At 48.4% G+C, this 22,230-nt stretch overlaps 1 protein-coding gene across 2 annotated transcripts in view; it reads left to right on the top strand.

Annotated features, from left to right (window-relative positions):
• The window catches only part of LOC140403540 (annexin A11-like), an 89,793-nt gene extending 69,804 nt beyond the window's left edge, over nt 1–19,989 (top strand). For both annotated transcript variants that reach the window (XM_072491528.1, XM_072491529.1), the window contains 3 exons: nt 3,803–3,861; nt 16,276–16,398; nt 19,064–19,989. In XM_072491528.1, coding sequence (XP_072347629.1) covers nt 3,803–3,861; nt 16,276–16,398; nt 19,064–19,123 — 242 coding nt within the window. In that variant the 3' untranslated portion in view covers nt 19,124–19,989. The remainder of the gene's footprint in view (nt 1–3,802; nt 3,862–16,275; nt 16,399–19,063) is intronic.
• Nucleotides 19,990–22,230: the final 2,241 nt, after the last annotated feature.

Below are 22,230 nucleotides of genomic sequence, written 5' to 3'. Positions count from 1 at the left end.
GCCTTCCGGACTTTTTGTGGGTTAGTACAGTGAAGTTTGTCTTTTTTGGTGCCTGTGCATGAGCGCTTTGTGTGTGCATGTGTAATGGGCAGTCCCTTCATGGTGAAAGAGTATTTGCCAAATTGCAGCACATGGAGAGTAATTTCTGGTTGAAATGTCGTGTGTGCCCACACATTTGGTTTGCAGTGTCTGGGCAAAGCTCCTATTGGTTAAAATGGGTGTGGTGTTTTGTTGATCCCATTCCACGCAGCTTCCCTCATGGTCTTGTAGTGATCCTCATGCTGTTGCTGCAGCGCACCCGCCGAGCTTCACACGTTTAATATTCCGACCCTCTCTCCTGTTCACCCGCTCCAGTTCCCATTCCGCAAAGAACTGGATCATTTCCACCTGAGGATTCTCAACCAGTTGCCTGACCCGGCAGCCTCTTGAACGGCTAAAGATTGCTGTTGGTGATATTTGTCTGTGTTGTAGTCAGTGAGGAGTCCCGAAAAGGTGAGTCAAAAGTAGTTTATTTCCTACACACAGCTTGGAAATAAAGCAACTAAGCCACAGCCCAAGTCCCAGCCGGGACCATCCTGACATGCCGGCTCCTTCTTGGGCCGGCTTTTAGCTCGGGGAATTAACGAGCCTCCCTGTTGGGCCTCCTCCACCCCTCGGGGGGGGGGGGGGGGGGGGCTTGTACTCCGTTATGGGGAGATCAATCAGGTCGTCTCCATGACTCCCGTGGGGTTATAACAGTACGCAACCATCCAGCACACTGTCATCTTGCAATGGGATAGCCCCTCTGTCTTGCTATCTGGGAAAGGGCTTTGTTACAAGGGTGTCCATTAGGTAACCCCGGCAAACACAACTTTCTCGTTCTAGTCTCCGTTCTAGCGTAAGGTTTGGAATGTGGCACCGTTTTCCTGAGCCTGTGACGTTCGAGGTTTGACAGTCCGGCGGGGTTCTGTGCTCTTGCAGCTGTGCGCGCGAATCTTTCCCACAGTCAGCCTGCCGAGCTGGCTCATTGCGCTGCGCAGTGGGCGGAGAGTGCACCTGTGGAGCTTCCTGCCTGATGGACAAGTTAAAGCAGGTCGCATCGACATGTTTGAAGGGGTGATGGGATGAGGGAGAAGGGGCAAGATTGCGATTTGGAATCAGTAATTAGAGTAGGAGCCGGCTTCTGTGCAGTAGAAAAGCCAGTTGGGACAAATAGCTCGCTTTTGATCCATCCTGTAATTCGAAGTAGTTACTGCAGCAAGCTCTGCTGATGGAAAAGTGCAGGGCGAACCGTTTTCTACAGGGGTATTAGAATTATCTGCACTCAAAATAACAGTTTCCCTCCACTCGGTTCCTCGCCCTGTTAATGTGGAGTGTCCTGAGCAGGCAAGCTTCTCCATCTAGTGGTGTGCCTTAAACCTGCAGTCTTTCTAAACCAGTAGAGGCGACGATTGCATTTTTTCTTTTTTTCAATAAATTTAGAGTACCCAATTCATTTTTTCCCAATTAAGGGGCAATTTAGCGCGGCCAATCCACCTACCCTGCATATCTTTGGGTTGTGGGAGCGAAACCCACGCAAACACGGGGAGAATGTGCAAACTCCACACGGACAGTGACCCAGAGCCGGGATCAAACCGGGGACCTCGGCGCCGTGAGGCCACAGGGCTAACCCACTGCGCCACCGTGCTGCCCCACGATTGCATTTCTAACAGCCCTCTTCACAATCCCATTGCTATCTTATAAAAGTAAAGCTGCTTTAACGAGTGGTATTGGATTAGATTACCGTGGGCAGCACGGTAGCATTGTGGATAGCACAATTGCTTCACAGCTCCAAGGGTCCCAGGTTCGATTCCGGCTTGGGTCACTGTCTGTGCGGAGTCTGTACATCCTCCCCGTGTGTGAGTGGGTTTCCTCCGGGTGCTCCGGTTTCCTCCCACAGTCCAAAGATGTGCAGGTTTGGTGGATTGGCCATGATAAATTGCCCTTAGTGTCCAAAATTGCCCTTAGTGTTGGGTGGGGTTACTGGGTTATGGGGATAGGGTGGAGGTGTTGACCTTGGGTAGGGTGCTCTTTCCAAGAGCCGGTGCAGACTCGATGGGCCGAATGGTCTCCTTCTGCACTGTAAATTCTATGATAATCTATGATAGTCAGAATTTGAGGGGTTTTATTCCAGATTATTTTTGTCTTTTTTCTTTTGTAAACTGCTCCTTCCCCAGCTTTTCCCCTCTGAGACCCTCTCTCATATATATTTTGTCTAGTGCCTTTCACAGCCACAGACTGCCTCAAAAAGTGTTTTCCAGCCAACTAAATAATTTTTCACTGCTGTGACATAGGAAATGAGACAGCCAATTTACACATAGCAAGCTCCCAGAAGCACCTTGGTGATAATGACAAGTAGATTTAAAAAAAACTGGAGCATTGAGAAAAGTGATAGCAGGGATGGCTGAAAGCACAGATGTAAAGGAGGCCTCTAGTGAGAGAGGCCTAGCAAATCAATGGGGCCTTGTGAGAAATTACCAGTGTGCACAAACAAGATGGCTGAAGGTTTTATCATTGATGATGAAATAATGGCTGTGGACACATACCATAGACCAGACTCACAGACCCGAGAGTGTAAAGGTGGGGTACAGTGGGGCTTGTACATAAGGATGAGGATTTCTGTGTGCGGAGCCTCTTAATAGTCTGTTAGAAGGAACAGCTCTCTATGCTAATCTCAACAAAAAGGGCATTCAGGTTTACCACGATTAACATCGAGAGCTCTTTTACCTGGTTAAAGCTGGGCATGAGCTGTATGCAAGGGATCGCGGAGCAAATACTTAATTGCCAGGTGCAGCATGACGACATGCTTCCTGTACTCGAGCACAGTTGGGTCTCCTCAATCGTGATCAATGTTTCTCTTCTTTCAGAAGTATTGGCGTAGCTTGTCGAACATTGGACATCATGAGCAATTCTCCACACCCTCCAGAACTTTCAAACATTTCCACATGCCCTCCAAATGTTTTAGCCCGTTCCTCTTGAGAGATGCATTCTATTCTCTGTCAATGGCCAGAGTTATAAAAGAGTTACGTTAATACCTGGTTGCTGCAGAGAATCTTGATTTCTAACTTGAACTGTGTTCACAGAATCATATATTCCCTCCAGTGCAGAAGGAGGCCACTCGTCTCAATAGCTGTAACCCAGCTCCCAACCTCTCCCTGTTAACCACACTTAACCCAAATATCCCTGGATACTAAAGGACAATTTACCATGGCCAATCCGCCTAACCTGCACATCTTTGGACTGTGGGAGGAAAGCGGAGCACCCGGAGGAAACCCACGTGCACACACTGGGAGAACGTGCAGTCTCCGCACAGACGTGACCCAAGCCGGGAATCGAACCCGGTTCTGTGAGGCAGCAGTGCTAACCACTGTGTCACCCGTGTTCTTGTTTGTTTATGTTTGGGCGGCATGGTAGCACAGCGGGTTAGCACTGTTGCTTCACAGCTCCAGGGACCCAGGTTCAATTCCCGACTTGGGTCACTGTCTGTGCGGAGTCTGCACATTCTCCCCGTGTCTGCGTGGGTTTCCTCCGGGTGCTCCGATTTCCTCCCACAAGTCCCGAAAGACGTGCTGTTAGGTGAATTGGACATTCTGAATTCTCCCTCCGCGTACCCGAACTGGCGCCGGAATGTGGCGACTAGGGAATTTTCACAGTAACTTCATTGCAGTGTTAATGTAAGCCTACTTGTGACAATAATAAAGATTATTATTATTATAAATGATTCTGCTATGGTATAATCCATGTACTGGCAATGACTAATATGCAACTAATATTCATTTCATAGTGAAATGCCTGAGAAATACTCCTGCCTTCTTCGCTGAAAGACTCTACAAGTCGATGAAGGTAAAGTTTGATGCCATTATTTATTTTGCTTGGATGGGTGAGGTTGCGTTCATATAACATCCATACTGATTGTCCGCTCCTTCTTTGATTGATATGATTGATTCTCTCGCTCTCAAACTGCTTTGCAATATTGAAGTATGGTGCCGATACTTCACCCGCTCACTCCTTTATGTTTTTACGTCCTTTGTTTTAGTTGTGTCATGTGAGAGTACCTTGAAGAAATGGGTGTTTATAAATGGGTGTGTATATAAATATCTGTAGTGAGAGTACCTTGAAGAAATGGGTGTTTATAAATGGGTGTGTATATAAATATCTGTAGTGAGAGTACCTTGAAGAAATGGGTGTTTATAAATGAGTGTGTATATAAATATCTGTAGTGAGAGTACCTTTAAGAAATGGGTGTTTATTACTGCAGTGATGTCAGAGAGTGGGTGGAGCTGGGCTGCCTGTCAGCTTTTTTACTTTCGTTTTAGGCCGTTTGCTGGAGGGTGGGTTTAATTTCGTTTTCAGAGCTGGATAGCTGCAGTCACAGCCAGCAGGTGTATTAGAGTCTCTCTCTGTAATCTAAAGACTGTAAATCGATCCAGGTGATTTAAAACTAATAACAATAGTGACTTTAACCTGATGTGTTTCTGGTAAAAGGTGTTTTATGTCTTATGGATGTTAAAAGGAAAGCTTAAAGGATTACTTGGTGTTGTATTCTTTGGGGGTTGTATTTGAATGAATGGTCGCTAAGATGTTCACTCTGTGTTTTAAAAAGGTTAACGTGAGTTCATAGAATAAACATTGTTTTGCTTTAAAAAATACTTTTCCATTTCTGCTGTACCACACCTGTAGAGTGGGTCGTGTGCTCCCCATACCACAATCTATTAAAAGTTGTGGGTCAGATGAACTCCATGATACACTTTGGGGTTCTCTAACCCCTGGCCCATAACAGTTGTGTGCAGTATTCAGCATGGCTGGGGTTTGACGCAGTAAATCTTTCCAGCTGTTCCAGCCTGTATGGCGGACTTCAATGCTCAATTTAATTCACAGGCAGTAACGCACTGTATGCGAATCCCAATGTTATCAGTGCTAAAACTGGGTTAGGCCATTGACCAGCTGTGCAGCGTGGAAGCTATTTGTTTGCTTCTCTGGAGGGGGAGGGAAAACTGTGCTTCTCACAGCGAGTTTCAACACAGATCCAGCTGAGGCCTATGGAGCACTGACTTCTCAACCAGAGTAGGGTGTTTGAACCACGGGTTCTTGAAGTTAGGAAGAGAAAAGAAGTACGACACAAAGATGTGAAGGAAATACCTTTGAATAATATATGCGTTTTCTTTACCCAAATTTTAAATTCACATCAAAGAACAAAGAAAAGTACAGCACAGGAACAGGCCCTTCGGCCCTCCAAGCCTGCGCCGACCATGCTGCCCGTCTAAACTAAAATCTTCCACACTTCTGGGGTCCGTATCCCTCTATTCCCATCCTATTCATGTATTTGTCAAGATGCCCCTTAAATGACACTATCGTCCCTGCTTCCACCACCACCTCCGGCAGCGGGTTCGAGGCACCCACTACCCTCTGTGTAAAAAAACTTGCCTCGTACATCTCCTCTAAACCTTGCCCATCGCACCTTAAACCTATGCCCCCTAATAATTGACCCCTCTATGCTGGGAAAAAGCCTCTGACTATCCACTCTGTCTATGCCCCTCATCATTTTATAGACCTCTATCAGGTCGCCCCTCAACCTCCGTCGTTCCAGTGAGAACAAACCGAGTTTATTCAACCTCTCCTCATAGCTAATGCCCTCCATACCAGGCAACATCCTGGTAAATCTCTTCTGCACCCTCTCTAAAGCCTCCACATCCTTCTGGTAGTGTGGCGACCAGAATTGAACACTATACTCCAAGTGTGGCCTAACTAAGGTTCTATACAGCTGCAACATGACTTGCCAATTTGTATATTCAATGCCCCGGCCAATGCGTATGCCTTCTTGACTACCTTCTCCACCTGTGTTGCCCCTTTCAGTGACCGGTGGACCTGTACACCTAGATCTCTCTGACTGTCAATACTCTTGAGGGTTCTACCATTCATTGTATATTCCCTACCTGCATTAGACCTTCCAAAATGCATTACTTCACATTTGTCCGGATTAAACTCCATCTGCCATCTCTCCGCCCAAGTCTCCAAACGATCTAAATCCTGCTGTATCCTCTGACAGTCCTCATTGCTATCCGCAATTCCACCAACCTTTGTGTCATCTCCAAACTTACTAATCAGACCAGTTACATTTTTCTCCAAATCATTTATATATACTACGAACAGCAAAGGTCCCAGCACTGATCCCTGCAGAACACCACATGTCACAGCCCTCCAATCAGAAAAGCACCCTTCCATTGCTACTCTCTGCCTTCTATGACCTAGCCAGTTCTGTATCCATCTTGCCAGCTCACCCCTGATCCCATGTGACATCACCTTTTGTACCAGTCTGCCATGAGGGACCTTGTCAAAGGCCTTACTGAAGTCCATATAGACAACATCCACTGCCCTACCTGCATAAATCATCTTTGTGACCTCCTCGAAAAACCTTTATCAAGTTAGTGAGACACGACCTCCCCTTCAGAAAACAGTGCTGCATCTCGCTAATAGGTCCATTTGCTTCCAAATGGGAGTAGATCCTGTCTCGAAGAATTCTCTCCAGTAATTTCCCTACCACTGGCGTAAAGCTCATCGGCCTGTAGTTCCCTGGATTATCCTTGCTACCCTTCTTAAACAAAGGAACAACATTGGCTATTCTCCAGTCCTCCGGGACATCACCAGAAGACCGTGAGGATCCAAAGATTTCTGTCAAGGCCTCAGCAATTTCCCCTCTAGCCTCCTTCAGTATTCTGGGGTAGATCCCATCAGGCCCTGGGGACTTATCTACCTTAATATTTTTCAAGACGCCCAACACCTCATCTTTTTGGATCTCAATGTGACCCAATGTGATCTCAATGTTATCTACACACCCTTCTCCAGACTCAACATCCACCAATTCCTTCTTTTTGGTGAATACTGATGCAAAGTATTCATTTAGTACCTCGCCCATTTCCTCTGGCTCCACACATAGATTCCCTTGCCTGTCCTTCAGTGGGCCAACCCTTTCCCTGGCTACACTCTTGCTTTTTATGTACGTGTAAAAAGCCTTGGGATTTCCTTAACCCTATCTGCCAATGACTTTTCGTGACCCCTTTTAGCCCTCCTGACTCCTTGCTTAAGTTCCTTCCTACTTTCCTTATATTCCACACAGGCTTTGTCTGTTCCCAGCCTTCTAGCCCTGACAACTGCCTACTTTTTCTTTTTGATGAGGCCTACAATATCTCTTGTTATCCAAGGTTCCTGAACTCTGCCGTATTTATCCTTCTTCCGCACAGGAACATGACGGTCCTGAATTCCTTTCAACTGACACTTGAAAGTCTCCCACATGTCAGATGTTGATTTACCCTCAAATATCCGCCCCAATCTAGGTTCTTCAGTTCCCGCCTAATATTGTTAGAATTAGCCTTCCCCCAATTTAGCACATTCACCCTAGGACCACTCTTATCCTTGTCCACCAGCACTTTAAAACTTACTGAATTGTGGTCACTGTTCCCGAAATGCTCCCCTACTGAAACTTCTACCACCTGGCCGGGCTCATTCCCCAATACCAGGTCCAGTACCGCCCCTTCCCTAGTTGGACTATCTACATATTGTTTTAAGAAGCCCTCCTGGATGCTCCTTACAAACCCTGCCCCGTCCAAGCTCCTAGCACTAAGTGAGTCCCAGTCAATATTGGGGAAGTTAAAGTCTCCCATCACAACAACCCTGTTGCTTTTACTCCTTTCCAAAATCTGTCTACCTATCTGCTCCTCTATCTCCCGCTGGCTGTTGGGAGGCCTGTAGTAAACCCCCAACATTGTGACTGCACTCTTCTTATTCCTTATCTCTACCCATAGAGCCTCGCTGCCCTCTGAGGTGTCCACCCGTTGTACAGCTGTGATATTCTCCCTAACCAGTAGCGCAACTCCACCACCCCTTTTACATCCCCCTCTATCCCGCCTGAAACATCTAAATCCTGGAATGTTTAGCTGACAATCCTGTCCTTCCCTCAACCAGGTCTCCGTAATGGCGACAACATCATAGTTCCAAGTACTAATCCAAGCTCTAAGTTCATCTGCCTTACCCGTAATACGTCTTGCATTAAAACATATGCACTTCAGGCCCCCAGTCCCGCTGTTTTCAGCAACATCTCCCTGTCTGCTCTTCAGCCCTCCAGGAACCCCCAACTCTAGCCTCTTGTGCAACCCCCCCCCCCCATTCCTTCAATCCTCCAGGAACCCCCAACCCTAGCCTCTTGTACACCCCCCCCCCCCCTCCCATTCCTATTGTGCCACCGTTGGCTGCCAGGTAGTTAGCCAGCTGGGCCCAAAGCTCGAAATCCTCCCCAAGTTGGAATAACTGACCAGTGGAAAGCGCCTTGTCCCAATTCACTTCGGCATTTATAAAGAGCAAAGCTGAGTATTTTGAAAGCAAATATCTGGTCGGAACTGAAAGCTGGAAGATAAGCAAATGTTTTCAGGGCGGAGCGGAAAGGGCAGGAAAAATCGTGTCGGAATATAAGTCAAAGCTATTTTTCCCAATTAAATTTTCCCCTCCCCTGTGTGCTTCGGGCCATTCATGCTGGGGGGAACCAATTCACAGGCGGAACTTGGCGGAACTAAAAGAGAAAATACTGGAAACACAAGGTGGATCTTGGCAGCCTAAAGGGGTGGTTAGTGTTAGGGCTATTAAAAAAAAATCTCAGCTTCTCTCTGTCTCCTCCGTAAAATGTCCAAACAAAAACAGAAAATGCTGGGGAAACCCAGCCGGTGTGGCAGCATCTGTAGGGAGAGAAAACCGAGTCAATATTTTGAGTTTGTTTGACTGTTCACCGGAACTAAAAGAGGGAAATATGTTGGATATTATACTGAGTAAGAGAGGTGCAACATCTAGGACAGTGACTAGTGAGAGCTGGGAGAGATGACAACAAAATGTAGCTAAGTTGAGAACAATGGCAGAAGACCTGGTGGGGAAGAGGGAGCAGGGAAGCTTTGTGCCTTGGGACTGAAAAATGTATGAGATTTTTTTAAAGGGTTAATATGGTGGAGAAAGGTCACAGCTTAAAGTTGTTGAACTCAACAATATCCGACCAGTTTCGGCAACGTATTGCTATTCCTCATTGTCAGGCTAATTTTCTGAGGGTCCTCTGATCATGTCAGTCACCTTTCAGAGAAGGGATTTTGCAGAGAAGGAAAAGCTTCAGTCGCCCATACTAATTAGCCATTGGGTTGCCCCCGGAGTACAGTCCAGCTGAGTGGACGCCACCAACATGAAATCTGAACAAACAAAAATTAGCTTGCAATTTAAATTGTAGTCCCTTGGTAATGTAGAACTTGAGCATTGCTGACCAAATAAACTTCCTGTCAAAGCTTTTTGTCTTGTACTTGTCAGGACAGATGCAAGAATGCCAAATCTCATAGGGAGCAACTGCATGAGGAAAGGAGTGCTGATTGGTTGCAGGTCAACTCTAGTCAAGGTGTTGGCATTGCAAATTCACTGTCCTCCATGCTATTGTTTGTATCAATAAAGCTGCAATTCTTGTACATGTATGAATATATGTAGCTTATAGAAATTGCACATAGTGAGCCATATAGCCATGCTGACTGATCTTAAATTGGTGTTTGTGTAATTCTTTTTTTTTTTAATAAATATTTTATTGAAAATTTTTGGTCAACCAACACAATACACCGTGCATCCTTTACACAACATTATAACAGTACAAATAATAATGACCTTTTTTATTTAAACAAGAAAAAAAAAACAACAAATAAATAAATATTAAATAACAAAAATAAAAACTAGCCCTAATTGGCAACTGCCTTGTCTCAGGCCACCCCCCATCACCCCCCCATCCCCCCCCCCCCCCCCCCCCCCCCCCCCCCCCCCCCCCAAGTCCTGGGCTGCTGCTGCTGCCTTCTTTTTCCCCCATCTAACTTTCCGCAAGATATTCGACGAACGGTTGCCACCGCCTGGTGAACCCTTGAGCCGACCCCCTTAGGACGAACTTAATCCGCTCTAACTTTATGAACCCCGCCATATCATTTATCCAGGTCTCCACCCCCGGGGGCTTGGCTTCTTTCCACATTAGCAATATCCTGCGCCGGGCTACTAGGGACGCAAAGGCCAAAACATCGGCCTCTCTCGCCTCCTGCACTCCCGGCTCTTGTGCAACCCCAAATATAGCCAACCCCCAGCTTGGTTCGACCCGGACTCCTACTACTTTCGAAAGCACCTTTGTCACCCCCATCCAAAACCCCTGTAGTGCCGGGCATGACCAAAACATATGGGTATGATTCGCTGGGCTTCTCGAGCACCTCGCACACCTATCCTCCACCCCAAAAAATTTACTGAGCCGTGTTCCAGTCATATGTGCCCTGTGTAATACCTTAAACTGAATCAGGCTTAGCCTGGCGCACGAGGACCCTGTTTAGGGCATCTGCCCACAGCCCCTCCTCGATCTCCTCACCTAGCTCTTCTTCCCATTTCCCTTTTAGTTCGTCCACCATAGTCTCCCCTCCGTCCCTCATTTCCCTATATATATCGACACCTTACCATCCCCCACCCATTTCTTTGAGATGACTCTGTCCTGCACCTCTTGTGTCGGGAGCTGCGGGAATTCCCTCACCTGTTGCCTCGCAAAAGCCCTCAATTGCATGTACCTGAATGCATTCCCTTGGGGCAACCCATATTTCTCGGTCAGCGCTCCCAGACTCGCGAACTTCCCATCCACAAATAGATCTTTCAATTGCGTTATTCCTGCTCTTTGCCACATTCCATATCCCCCATCCATTCCCCCCGGGGCAAACCTATGGTTGTTTCTTATCGGGGACCCCCCCCAATGCTCCGGTCTTTCCCCTATGTCGTCTCCACTGTCCCCAAATCTTCAGTGTAGCTACCACCGAACTCGTGGTATAGTTCCTCGGTGAGAACGGCAATGGGGCTGTCACCATAGCCTGCAGGCTGGTCCCCCTACAGGACGCCCTCTCTAATCTCTTCCACGCCGCTCCTTCCTCCTCTCCCATCCACTTACTCACCATTGAAATATTAGCGGCCCAATAATACTCACTTAGGCTCGGTAGTGCCAGCCCCCCCCATCCCTACTACGCTGTAAGAATCCCTTCCTCACTCTCGGAGTCTTCCCGGCCCAAACAAAACCCATGATACTCTTTTCTATCCTTTTGAAAAAAGCCTTCGTGATCACCACCGGGAGGCACTGAAACACAAAGAGGAATCTCGGGAGGACCACCATCTTAACCGCCTGCACCCTCCCTGCCATTGACAGTGCTACCATATCCCATCTCTTGAAATCTTCCTCCATCTGTTCCACCAACCGCGTCAAATTTAGCCTGTGCAATGTGCCCCAATTCTTAGCTATCTGGATCCCCAGGTAACGAAAGTCTCTTGTTACCTTCCTCAACGGTAGGTCTTCTATTTCTTTACTCTGCTCCCCTGGATGCACCACAAACAGCTCACTCTTCCCCATGTTCAATTTATACCCTGAAAAATCCCCAAACTCCCCAAGTATCCGCATTATTTCTGGCATCCCCTCCGCTGGATCCGCCACATATAGTAGCAGATCATCCGCATATAAAGATACCCGGTGTTCTTCTCCTCCCCTAAGTATTCCCCTCCATCTCTTGGAACCTCTCAGCGCTATCGCCAGGGGCTCAATCGCCAGTGCAAACAGTAATGGGGACAGAGGACATCCCTGCCTTGTCCCTCTATGGAGCCGAAAATATGCCGATCCCCGTCCATTTGTGACCACACTCGCCACTGGGGCCCTATACAACAGCTGCACCCATCTAACATACCCCTCTCCAAAACCAAATCTCCTCAACACCTCCCACAGATAATCCCATTCCACTCTATCAAATGCTTTCTCGGCATCCATCGCCACTACTATCTCCGTTTCACCCTCTGGTGGGGCCATCATCATTACCCCTAACAGCCTCCGTATATTCGTGTTCAGCTGTCTCCCCTTCACAAACCCAGTTTGGTCCTCATGAACCACCCCCGGGACACATTCCTCTATTCTCATTGCCATTACCTTGGCCAGGACCTTGGCATCCACATTTAGGAGGGAAATTGGTCTGTTGGACCCGCATTGTAGCGGATCCTTTTCCTTCTTTAAGAGAAGCGATATCGTTGCTTCTGACATAGTCGGGGGCAGTTGTCCCCTTTCCTTTGCCTCGTTAAAGGTCCTCGTCAGTAGCGGGGCGAGCAAGTCCAAATATTTTCTGTAAAATTCAACTGGGAATCAGTCCGGTCCCGGGGCCTTTCCCGTCTGCATGTTCCTAATTCCTTTCACCACTTCTTCTACCGTGATCTGTGCTCCCAGTCCCACCCTTTCCTGCTCTTCCACCTTGGGAATTTCCAGCCGATCCAAAAAATCCATCATTCTCTCCCTCCCATCCGGGGGTTGAGCTTCATACAATTTTTTATAAAATGTCTTGAACACTTCATTCACTCTCTCCGCTCCCCGCTCCGTCTCTCCTTCCTCGTCCCTCACCCCCCCTATTTCCCTCGCTGCTCCCCTTTTCCTCAATTGGTGTGCCAGCAATCTGCTCGCCTTCTCTCCATATTGATACTGTACACCCTGCGCCTTCCTCCATTGTGCCTCTGCAGTGCCTGTAGTCAGCAAGTCAAATTCCACATGCAGCCTTTGCCTTTCCCTGTACAGTCCCTCCTCCGGTGCTTCCGCATATTGTCTGTCCACCCTCAAAAGTTCTTGCAGCAACCGCTCCCGTTCCTTACTCTCCTGCTTCCCTTTATGTGTCCTTATTGATATCAGCTCCCCCCTCACCACCGCCTTCAACGCCTCCCAGACCACTCCCACCTGAACCTCCCCATTGTCATTGAGTTCCAAGTACTTTTCAATGCATCCCCTCACCCTTAGGCACACCCCCTCATCCGCCATTAGTCCCATGTCCATTCTCCAGGGTGGGCGCCCTCTTGTTTCCTCCCCTATCTCCAAGTCTACCCAGTGTGGGGCATGATCCGAAATGGCTATAGCCGTATATTCCGCTCCCCTCACCCTCGGGATCAATGCCCTACCCAACACAAAAAAGTCTATGCGCGAATAGACTTTATGGACATAGGAGAAAAACGAGAACTCCTTACTCCTAGGTCTACTGAATCTCCACGGGTCCACCCCTCCCATCTGCTCCATAAAATCCTTAAGCACCTTGGCTGCTGCCGGCCTCCTACCAGTCCTGGACTTCGACCTATCCAGCCTTGGTTCCAACACCGTGTTAAAGTCTCCCCCCATTATCAGCTTTCCCGTCTCTAGGTCCGGGATGCGTCCTAGCATTCGCCTCATAAAGTTGGCATCGTCCCAGTTCGGGGCATACACGTTTACCAAAACCACCATCTCTCCCTGTAATTTGCCACTCACCATCACGTATCTGCCCCCGTTATCCGCCACTATAGTCTTTGCCTCGAACATTACCCGCTTCCCCACTAATATAGCCACCCCCCTGTTTTTCGCATCCAGCCCCGAATGGAACACCTGCCCCACCCATCCTTTGCGCAGCCTAACCTGGTCTATCAGTTTCAGGTGCGTTTCCTGTAACATAACCACATCTGCTTTAAGTTTCTTAAGGTGTGCGAGTACTCGTGCCCTCTTTATCGGCCCGTTAAGCCCTCTCACGTTCCACGTGATCAGCCGAGTTGGGGGGCTTCCCACCCCCCCCCCCTTGCCGGTTAGCCATCATCTTTTTCCAGCTTCTCACCCAGTTCCCACGCAGCTGTATCTCCCCCAGGCGGTGCCCCCCCCCGCCCATCCTTTCCCGTACCCACTCCCCCCTTTCCCCAGCAGCAGCAACCCAGTAATTCCCCCCTCCCACCCCCCCCCGCTAGACCCCCCGCTAGCGTAATTACTCCCCCCATGTTGCTCCCAGAAGTCAGCAAACTCTGGCTGACCTCGGCTTCCCCCCCGTGATCACGGCTCGCACCGTGCGACGCCCCCTCCTTCCTGCTTCTCTATTCCCGCCATAATTATCATAGCGCGGGAACCAAGCCCACGCCTCTCCCTCGGCCCCTCCTCCCATGGCCAACGCCCCATCTCCTCTCCCTCCCCACCTCCCCCCATCACCACCTGTGGGAGAAAGAAAAGTTACCATACCGCAGGATTAAAACATAAAACCCCTCTTCGCCCCCCCCCCATTCGCCCCACCACTTTGTCCAAACGTTCATTTTCATAATCCACTCATTCCAATTTTTCTTCTACAATAAAAGTCCACGCTTCATCCGCCGTCTCAAAGTAGTGGTGCCTCCCTTGATATGTGACCCACAGTCTTGCCGGTTGCAGCATTCCAAATTTTATCTTCCTTTTGTGAAGTACCCGCCTTGGCCCGATTAAAGCTCGCCCTCCTTCTCGCCACCTCCGCACTCCAATCTTGATAAACGCGGATCACCGCGATCTCCCATTTACTGCACCGAGTTTTCTTCGCCCATCTAAGGACCATTTCTCTATCCTTAAAACGGAGGAATCTCACCACTATGGCTCTGGGAGTTTCTCCTGCTCTCGATCCTCGCACCATAACTCGGTATGCTCCCTCCACCTCCAACGGACCCGTCGGGGCCTCCGCTCCCATTAACGAGTGCAGCATCGTGCTCACATATGCCCCGACGTCCGCCCCCTCCACACCTTCAGGAAGGCCAAGAATCCTCAAGTTGTTCCTCCTTGCGTTGTTTTCCAGTGCCTCCAACCTCTCCACACATCGTTTCTGGTGTGCCTCCTGTATCTCCGACTTCACCACCAGGCCCTGTATATCGTTCTCATTCTCGGCTGCTTTCGCCTTCACGACCCGAAGCTCCTGCTCCTGGGTCTTTTGTTCCTCTTTCAGCCCTTCAATCGCCTGTAATATCGGGGCCAACAACTCTTTCTTCATTTCCTTTTTTATCTCCTCCACGCAGCATTTCAAGAACTCTTGTTGTTCAGGGCCCCATATGAAACTGCCACCTTCTGACGCCATCTTGGTTTCTGCTTGCCTTCCTTGCCGTTGTTCCAAAGGATCCGCTGCAATCCGGCCACTTTCCTCTCCTTTTTCCATCCGTGTCCAGGGGGAACACCCTTCTGGTTTACCGCACGGTGTTTTTAGCCGTTAAAATTGCCGTTGGGGCTCCTATCAAGAGCCCAAAAGTCCGTTCCACCGGGAGCTGCCGAAACGTGCGACTTAGCTGGTCATCGCCGCACCCGGAACGTGTTTGTGTAATTCTTAACAGTCAGGGTTGTTCAACAAGTGCTGTTCAATTGCAGAATCCCATCCAAAGTTCGATATGGCTGTGATTGATCGGCCGGGTCCTGCCTGAACCGGGATGGGGTGCAGCTGGTAGATCCTGGGACCACCTGGGCACCCTGGCAGTGCCACCCAGGTGCTAGCCTGGCACTGCCAGGGCACCCAGCCTGGCACCGTCAGGGTGCCAGGCTGGCAGTGCCAAGGTGCCCAGGTGGCACTGTCAGGGTGCCAGGCTGGCATTTTGCCTGTGGGATGGCCTGCCCGTATGAAATGGTGGGGGGGGGTGGGGGGGGGGACACGACTCAAGGGCCCCCTTATAGGTAAGTTTGGGGGGGGGGGGGTTGCAAGGGGGAGTCGAGTGATCGGGATGCCATTTAAAAATGGCAATGACACGAAGTGTGGCCTTGTTTGGGGGGGGGGGGGGGCTGCGGGCGGGCACAACAGAGTGCCGTTGAGGTAGGAACAACCCCCCCGAATCCCGCACAGGACGGACTCTGGTTCTTTTTTTGGTTAGATCGCGCCTTATTTCCTGAATTCCGTATGGTCAGTACTTGGCTTATAACAAACAACCAAATGGACATCCTGTTTGATACGATCCACCAGTCATGGAACACAGAACAGTACAGCACAGTACAGGCCCTTCAGCCCCACGATGTTGTGCCGACCATTTATGCTAATCTAAGATCAACCTAACCTACACCCCTTTAATTTACTGCTGTCCATCGGAACACGCGGCCTATGTTACCGGGCATCGCACTGGCACTGAAATTTAAGTTGTCACGTTATGATCGGTGTAGATGAGATTTTGAATAAAGGTATGAAAACCCGACGTCATGTGCTGTAGTTTAAAAAGAGACATCAGTTGAATAGCGCATCACGATCTGCCCTGTCCGCGACTGTCGCATCATTGCAGCTGGCAAAAGGAACTGGGCAACGCAGGAACTTGGAATAACTGTGATGGGTAATGAGCATCAAACAGCCAGGATTCAGCCTTCAGGGTGACAAGATTAATCAGGAAGGAACGGTTCTTGAATCTCGCATGTTAATGTGTCAGTCTTCCCTCTTTTCCACTTAGGGTTTGGGAACAGATGACAAAACGCTGATTCGCATCATGGCATCTCGTTGCGAGGTTGACATGTTAGATATCCGGGCCGAGTTCAAGAAGATGTATGGCCAGTCGCTGTACTCATTCATAGCGGTAACTATGCCCATTTCACTGATTATCAGTAATAGGTGCTCAGGCAACAAGTGCCGGAATTGAGGAGGTTTCTCCAGCTCTGCGTTCACTGCTCAGCACTATTCTCAACAATTCGCAATCCGGGGCAGGCACGCAATCCTCGACAAAGGTCCTTTTATCTCTTGCTTTTACCCGCGATAGCGCAGGCAGCCTCAGCCCTTGCCTTTGCTCAGCGTGGACAGTCAGCCACCCCCAACTGTTGCCACTCTGTGCTAGGTTAACCTGACTAGGTTAGGGAGAGGGGGGGGGGAAAAGATAAATAGAACTGCTAGTGCTCCCACTCTCGATTGCTATCTAGTGAGTCCTGTTGGGAATGTCGGGCGAGGTCTTCCAATGTTGAATAACCAGCCGACTTCCCATCTGGGAAGAATGGACGCATGGGGGACGTACCTGTGGAATCATAGCCCAGTAATAGCTTGCAATTCTACAAGAGCGCAAGGGCATTAGGCCACCTGGTGGATTATGGAAGGATGTAATGGTGTAGTCGTGGAAGAAGATGTTTCCACTTGGGCGGCACCGTGGCGCAGTGGTTAGCACTGCTGCCTCGAGGCGCCGAGGGTCCGGGTTCGATCCGGGACCCAGGTCACTGCCCGTGTGGAGTTTGCACATTCTCCCAGTGTCTGCGTGGGTCTGACCCCCACAACCCAAAAAGATGTGCAGGGTGGGTGGATTGGTCGGGCTAAATTGCCCCTCATTTGGACAAAAAGAATTGGGTACTGTAAATTTATAAAAGAAAGAAAAAGATGTTTCCACTTGCTGTTTCTACTTGTTCTTGGGATGTGGGTGCCTCTGGCAAGGCCAGCATTTATTTCCCTAATTACCCTCCAGAAGGTGGTGTTGAACCGCTGTAGTTTGTGTGGTGTAGGTACACCCACCGTGCTCTTAAGAAGTAATTTTTATCCAGAGACCGTGAAGGAACAAAAATATAGCTCCAAGTCAGGATGGTAACTTGGAGGCAATTTACAGGTCATAGTGTTCCCAGGTGCGTGCAGGGAATGTTTGGGGGGGGGGGGGATCGACCAAAGATAGGAGTTCCAATAAGGAATGCAGGAGAAGCCTCTTTACTAAGAGAGTGGTGAGAATATGGAACATGAAAAATGAAATGAAAATCGCTTATTGTCACAAGTAGGCTTCAAATAAAGTTACTGTGAAAAGCCCCTAGTCGCCACATTCCAGCGCCTGTTCGAGGAGGCTGGTACAGGAATTGAACCGTGCTGCTGGCCTGCCTTGGTCTGCTTTCAAAGACAGCGATTTAGCCCTGAGCTAAACCAGCCCCTGAGACCACAAGGAGTATTGAGGCAAATAGTACATTACGGTGAACCTGGTCAAACACATGAGGGAGAAAGGAATAGAAGAAGATGCTAAAGTGTGAGGTGAATGAGAGCATGAGGAAGCTCGATAGAGCTAACACAGGCTGTGGGCCACATATGAAACAAATGTGGGAACTTTGTAATGAGGGCTGGAAGACTAATCAATATTGTGGGGGCTTGGGGATGGGGGAGCTTTGGTGAAGAGAGGTTCCCCTTGTATTATTTGTCTCAATATTCCTTATGGGCCGTCAGTTGGACAACAATCGAGTGTGGGAACCAGCTGTACAGGGTATTGGTGAGACTGCACTTGGAGTACCGTGTGCAGTTTGGGGTCTCCACATTTGCAAAAAGGACTACACGCACTGGAGGTGATAGCGTGAAGATTCACTCGATTGGCACCTGGGAGGAGAGATTTGCCCTCTGATGATAGGCTGAGTAAATTGGGTTTATATTCTCTGGAGTTTGGAAGAATGGGAGGTAATCTCATTGAAACCTACAAAATTTGGACAGGCTCTGATAAAGTGGATGTTGAGAGATAGCTTCCTCTTTGGAATTCTGTACGCCAGAGGGCTGTGGATGCTCCATCACTGAACACATTTAAGGCTGGGATGGACAGATTTTTGGTGTCTCAGGGAATTTTTCTTTTAAATTTAGAGTACCCAATTCATTTTTTCCAATTAAGGGGCAATTTAGCGAGGCCAATCCACCCAGCCTGCACATCTTTTTGGGTTGTGGGGGTGAAACCCACGCAAACACGGGAAGAATGTGCAAACTCCACACGGACAGTGACCCAGAGCCGGAATCGAACCTGGGACCTCGGCGCCGTGAGGCTGCAGGGCTAACCCACTGCGCCACCGTGCTGCCCCTTGCCTCAGGGAATTAAGGGATATGTGAAGTGGACGGGAAAATGGGGATGAAGCCCGAGATGGGACATGATGGTATTGAATGGCAGAGCAGGCACGATGAGCCACGTGGTCTTCTCCTGCTCCTGTTTCTTATGTTCTCAACCCCGGCCTGCTCTTGGCCTGGGTACGGAGGCCTATTGGTCCACATGGAGTTAGACCATGGCCTCATTGAATGAAAAGGATAGAGGAGCTGAATTAATGGCCTCCCCTTATTTTTGTGTTCAGCGCAGTCTCTGCCAGCCAACTTGGCAGACACTAGGAATCGAACCTATCTCTGTGCTGATCAGCGAACCATTGCACAAACTCCGGGCCTTCCATTCAGTATAACCAGCAGTGATAAAATAGGACATTCACTCGTGGCATCGACTTTTCCTCCTCATCAATTGTCCCTCTTGTTCATTTTATTGCCAGGATGACAGCTCTGGAGATTACAGGAAGCTCCTGTTGCAACTGTGCGGCTCAAATGACTAAGAAGGATGGGAATCACTGAGGTGGCGGAATGCTGGATGTGGATTCTCCAAAAAAGCCAAAGCATGAAGAGCTCCCGTGTCTTCCTCATAATTGATTTATTCTGTTTTGTATTGGCTTGTAAATGTAACCCCGTTTTTATCGGCATTTTCAGATATGATCATTAAGCTAAAGTTTCTGAGTAAGAATATTTTCACATCCCAGAGCATTTTATGACAATCAGGAGTCATTAATTCTCCCCTGTGCACACCCCCCCTCTCACCACCCCCTTCCGTCATTTACACCCTTTGAGTTTCTCAATAAGTAAAAGGTTCACGCTATCTAAAGCCACACGTGTAGTTGCCTCGGAGATATTGAACTCAGACAATTTACTTTTAAGAGAGGAGATTGGTCTGTATTTTTATAAATGCTTTTTCTGAAGCTGCTTGCCACCGTCACTGCAGATTCAACTGGGTTGTCCTCATTGTGCCTTCTTGTTCAGAGGTTCTACTCTGACAGATAGCAGGTATCTCCTACAGTCTCCTAACATTCTTCACTCAAGTGCGCGGATGGCTTTTAAAAGCTGCACTGTTTGCAGAATTGGAACATGCACCGAGATTGTCACATCCTCCGTTTCGATGCCCCCTTTTGTGATCAATGTGAGCCAATGTGGACCTGCTCCTTCAGTCCAGGCATGCTGCGTGAAGCATCATTGACCTGTCCAGAAGCAGCCCATGCCTGCCTCTAATTCTTCAGGAAGATTTGCAGAGTTTGTTACTGATGGTGAAGAAGGTTGTCTGAAAGTGGGGGCCCATGTAAGAATGGCTAATATCTGATTTGCTAAAAATATAAATGAAATAAAAAATAAATACTATGCAACCAATTTAAAACTGCGTTTGATCAAGTCTTCCATGATTCAGCACAATATGAGTTAATCTTAGGATCTGCATTTCTCCTGAGATAGAGGGCGTTGCATTTTGTCTTATCACAATTCCATGTGAACTCAGGGTATATCCTCTCCAAATATATAACAGATGTAAAGAAAGACTGGAATTTAAACAATCACTTAACATCTCTAAGCTGATTAAGGACTTTTGAAGTGTAGTCACTGTTGCAGGATACAGCAGCTCAATGTAGGGTACAAACAACTGTGTGATATTGACCGGGTAACCTGTTTCCTCATTGTAAAACAAGGAAAAGCAGTGTTCGTTTGGTGACCGGAGACAGGAGTGCAACAATCTACACCCGACTTCCAGCTCAATATTCTGCTATTCCTGGAATGTGCTAAGTCTGTGATGCCCCCTTGCACCTCCAGAAAGCTGGTGGTCCTGCATCGCTGCCACTAAGCTGCGTTTAATCAGTTTTCCCTCCATGAATACTCTTTCATTTGTACAAATGTAGTTTTGCTTGGTGCCTAAATTGGTCATGTTGTGTTCCCATCTCCTCACTTTTATGCCTATATTAACAATCTTAGAATTGCACTCGGAGGTGCCGTTCCACATTGACAACATTTAATTGGCTATAAAGTACCTGAGGTGATGCAAGGGGCTATATAACTGCAAGATTCACAAGTCTTCTGATTGTCATTGGTGCCTCCACCCTGTGGAGGCAATTCTGAACTTCACCCTTTCGCTGGAGATGCCCAAATGTTTAAAATGGGTAAAACGTATGACTTACACGGAGAATGTGCAAACTCCACACGGACAGTGACCCAGAGCCGGAATCGAACCTGGGACCTCGGTGCCGTGAGGCTGCAGGGCTAACCCACTGCGCCACCGTGCTGCCCCTTGCCTCAGGGAATTAAGGGATATGTGAAGTGGACGGGAAAATGGGGATGAAGCCCGAGATGGGACATGATGGTATTGAATGGCAGAGCAGGCACGATGAGCCACGTGGTCTTCTCCTGCTCCTGTTTCTTATGTTCTCAACCCCGGCCTGCTCTTGGCCTGGGTACGGAGGCCTATTGGTCCACATGGAGTTAGACCATGGCCTCATTGAATGAAAAGGATAGAGGAGCTGAATTAATGGCCTCCCCTTATTTTTGTGTTCAGCGCAGTCTCCTGTACTGCAGCTCAGAGGAGCACTAAAATATCTCCAACGTCGCCTGGTTGAACTTTGTTCATGCTGGATGAACAAGGTGATCCTGCAACTGCGCGAGGATGAGCTGCGGTACACCCCAAAACTGAGCTTCGGGGCTGATGTAAATGGAACGGGCGAGCTGCAAATATCTTCCTTCCTTGAAAAATATACCAAATTCGTAAATGTTTTAAAGAAATGTTCAAATTTGACATTGAGTGAAGTGCAGCGCAGTCCAATGTTTTTCAACACTGGACTTGGCACTCTGAGGTGCCTCACTACACTAAGAATTATATTTACATTTTTAATCATTCTCTGGTGCATACGGCCCGAGGGGTTTTAGGTGGGTTCCTGTCCTTTTTGGTGCATTATGTTGGAGGGCCTTAGACGATGGTCTTTTCCTATTGAGCCTCCGTGGTGGCTTCCTCAAGCTTTAATGCGTTTATCCCTCAGCATATATGTCAGTCTGTAACACTCTGTTGTGGACAGTTCTTGGCACTGGAAGACTGATGAGCGGAACTGTCGACAATGGGCTCCCCAACCAGGATGCTTGTAATATGGGGCACTTGCACAGCCAACTGGGCTCCCAAAAACAAAATGCTTCAAGGGGACAAGGCGAGAGGGCTTGGGATAATTGCAAGCAATCCCGAGCAGTGACAGAAACAAACCCAGACAGCGAAACAAGATGGTGTAGCCCAGGACAGTGTTTTGGAAACTAGTATCGCTATCTTAGAACTCAAATAAACTAAGAAAGATTAAATGATGGTGTCACCTGATCCCTTCAGATAAACATGCCTAACATAACGTTTCCCATATTACAACAGTGACTATGCTTCCCAAAGTACTTAACTGGCTGCAATGCCCTTTGGGACCACCCTGAGGTCCTGGAAAGGCACCACCTAAATGGAGATCTTTCTATAAAGGTCTTTATAATACACCCTGGAATTTCAGAACTTTTAAAACTTCATTCCCAAACAAGAACACACACACACACATGGGTTAGAATTCAGTCTTCACTGCCTGGCCAGTTATCTGACGGGAGGGTCGCAGCCTTT

Source organism: Scyliorhinus torazame, chromosome 28 (assembly GCF_047496885.1).
Source record: "Scyliorhinus torazame isolate Kashiwa2021f chromosome 28, sScyTor2.1, whole genome shotgun sequence".
NCBI lineage: Eukaryota > Metazoa > Chordata > Chondrichthyes > Carcharhiniformes > Scyliorhinidae > Scyliorhinus > Scyliorhinus torazame.
Note: the sequence above shows the minus strand (reverse complement) of the source record. Positions and strands in the feature narration are given on the sequence as shown.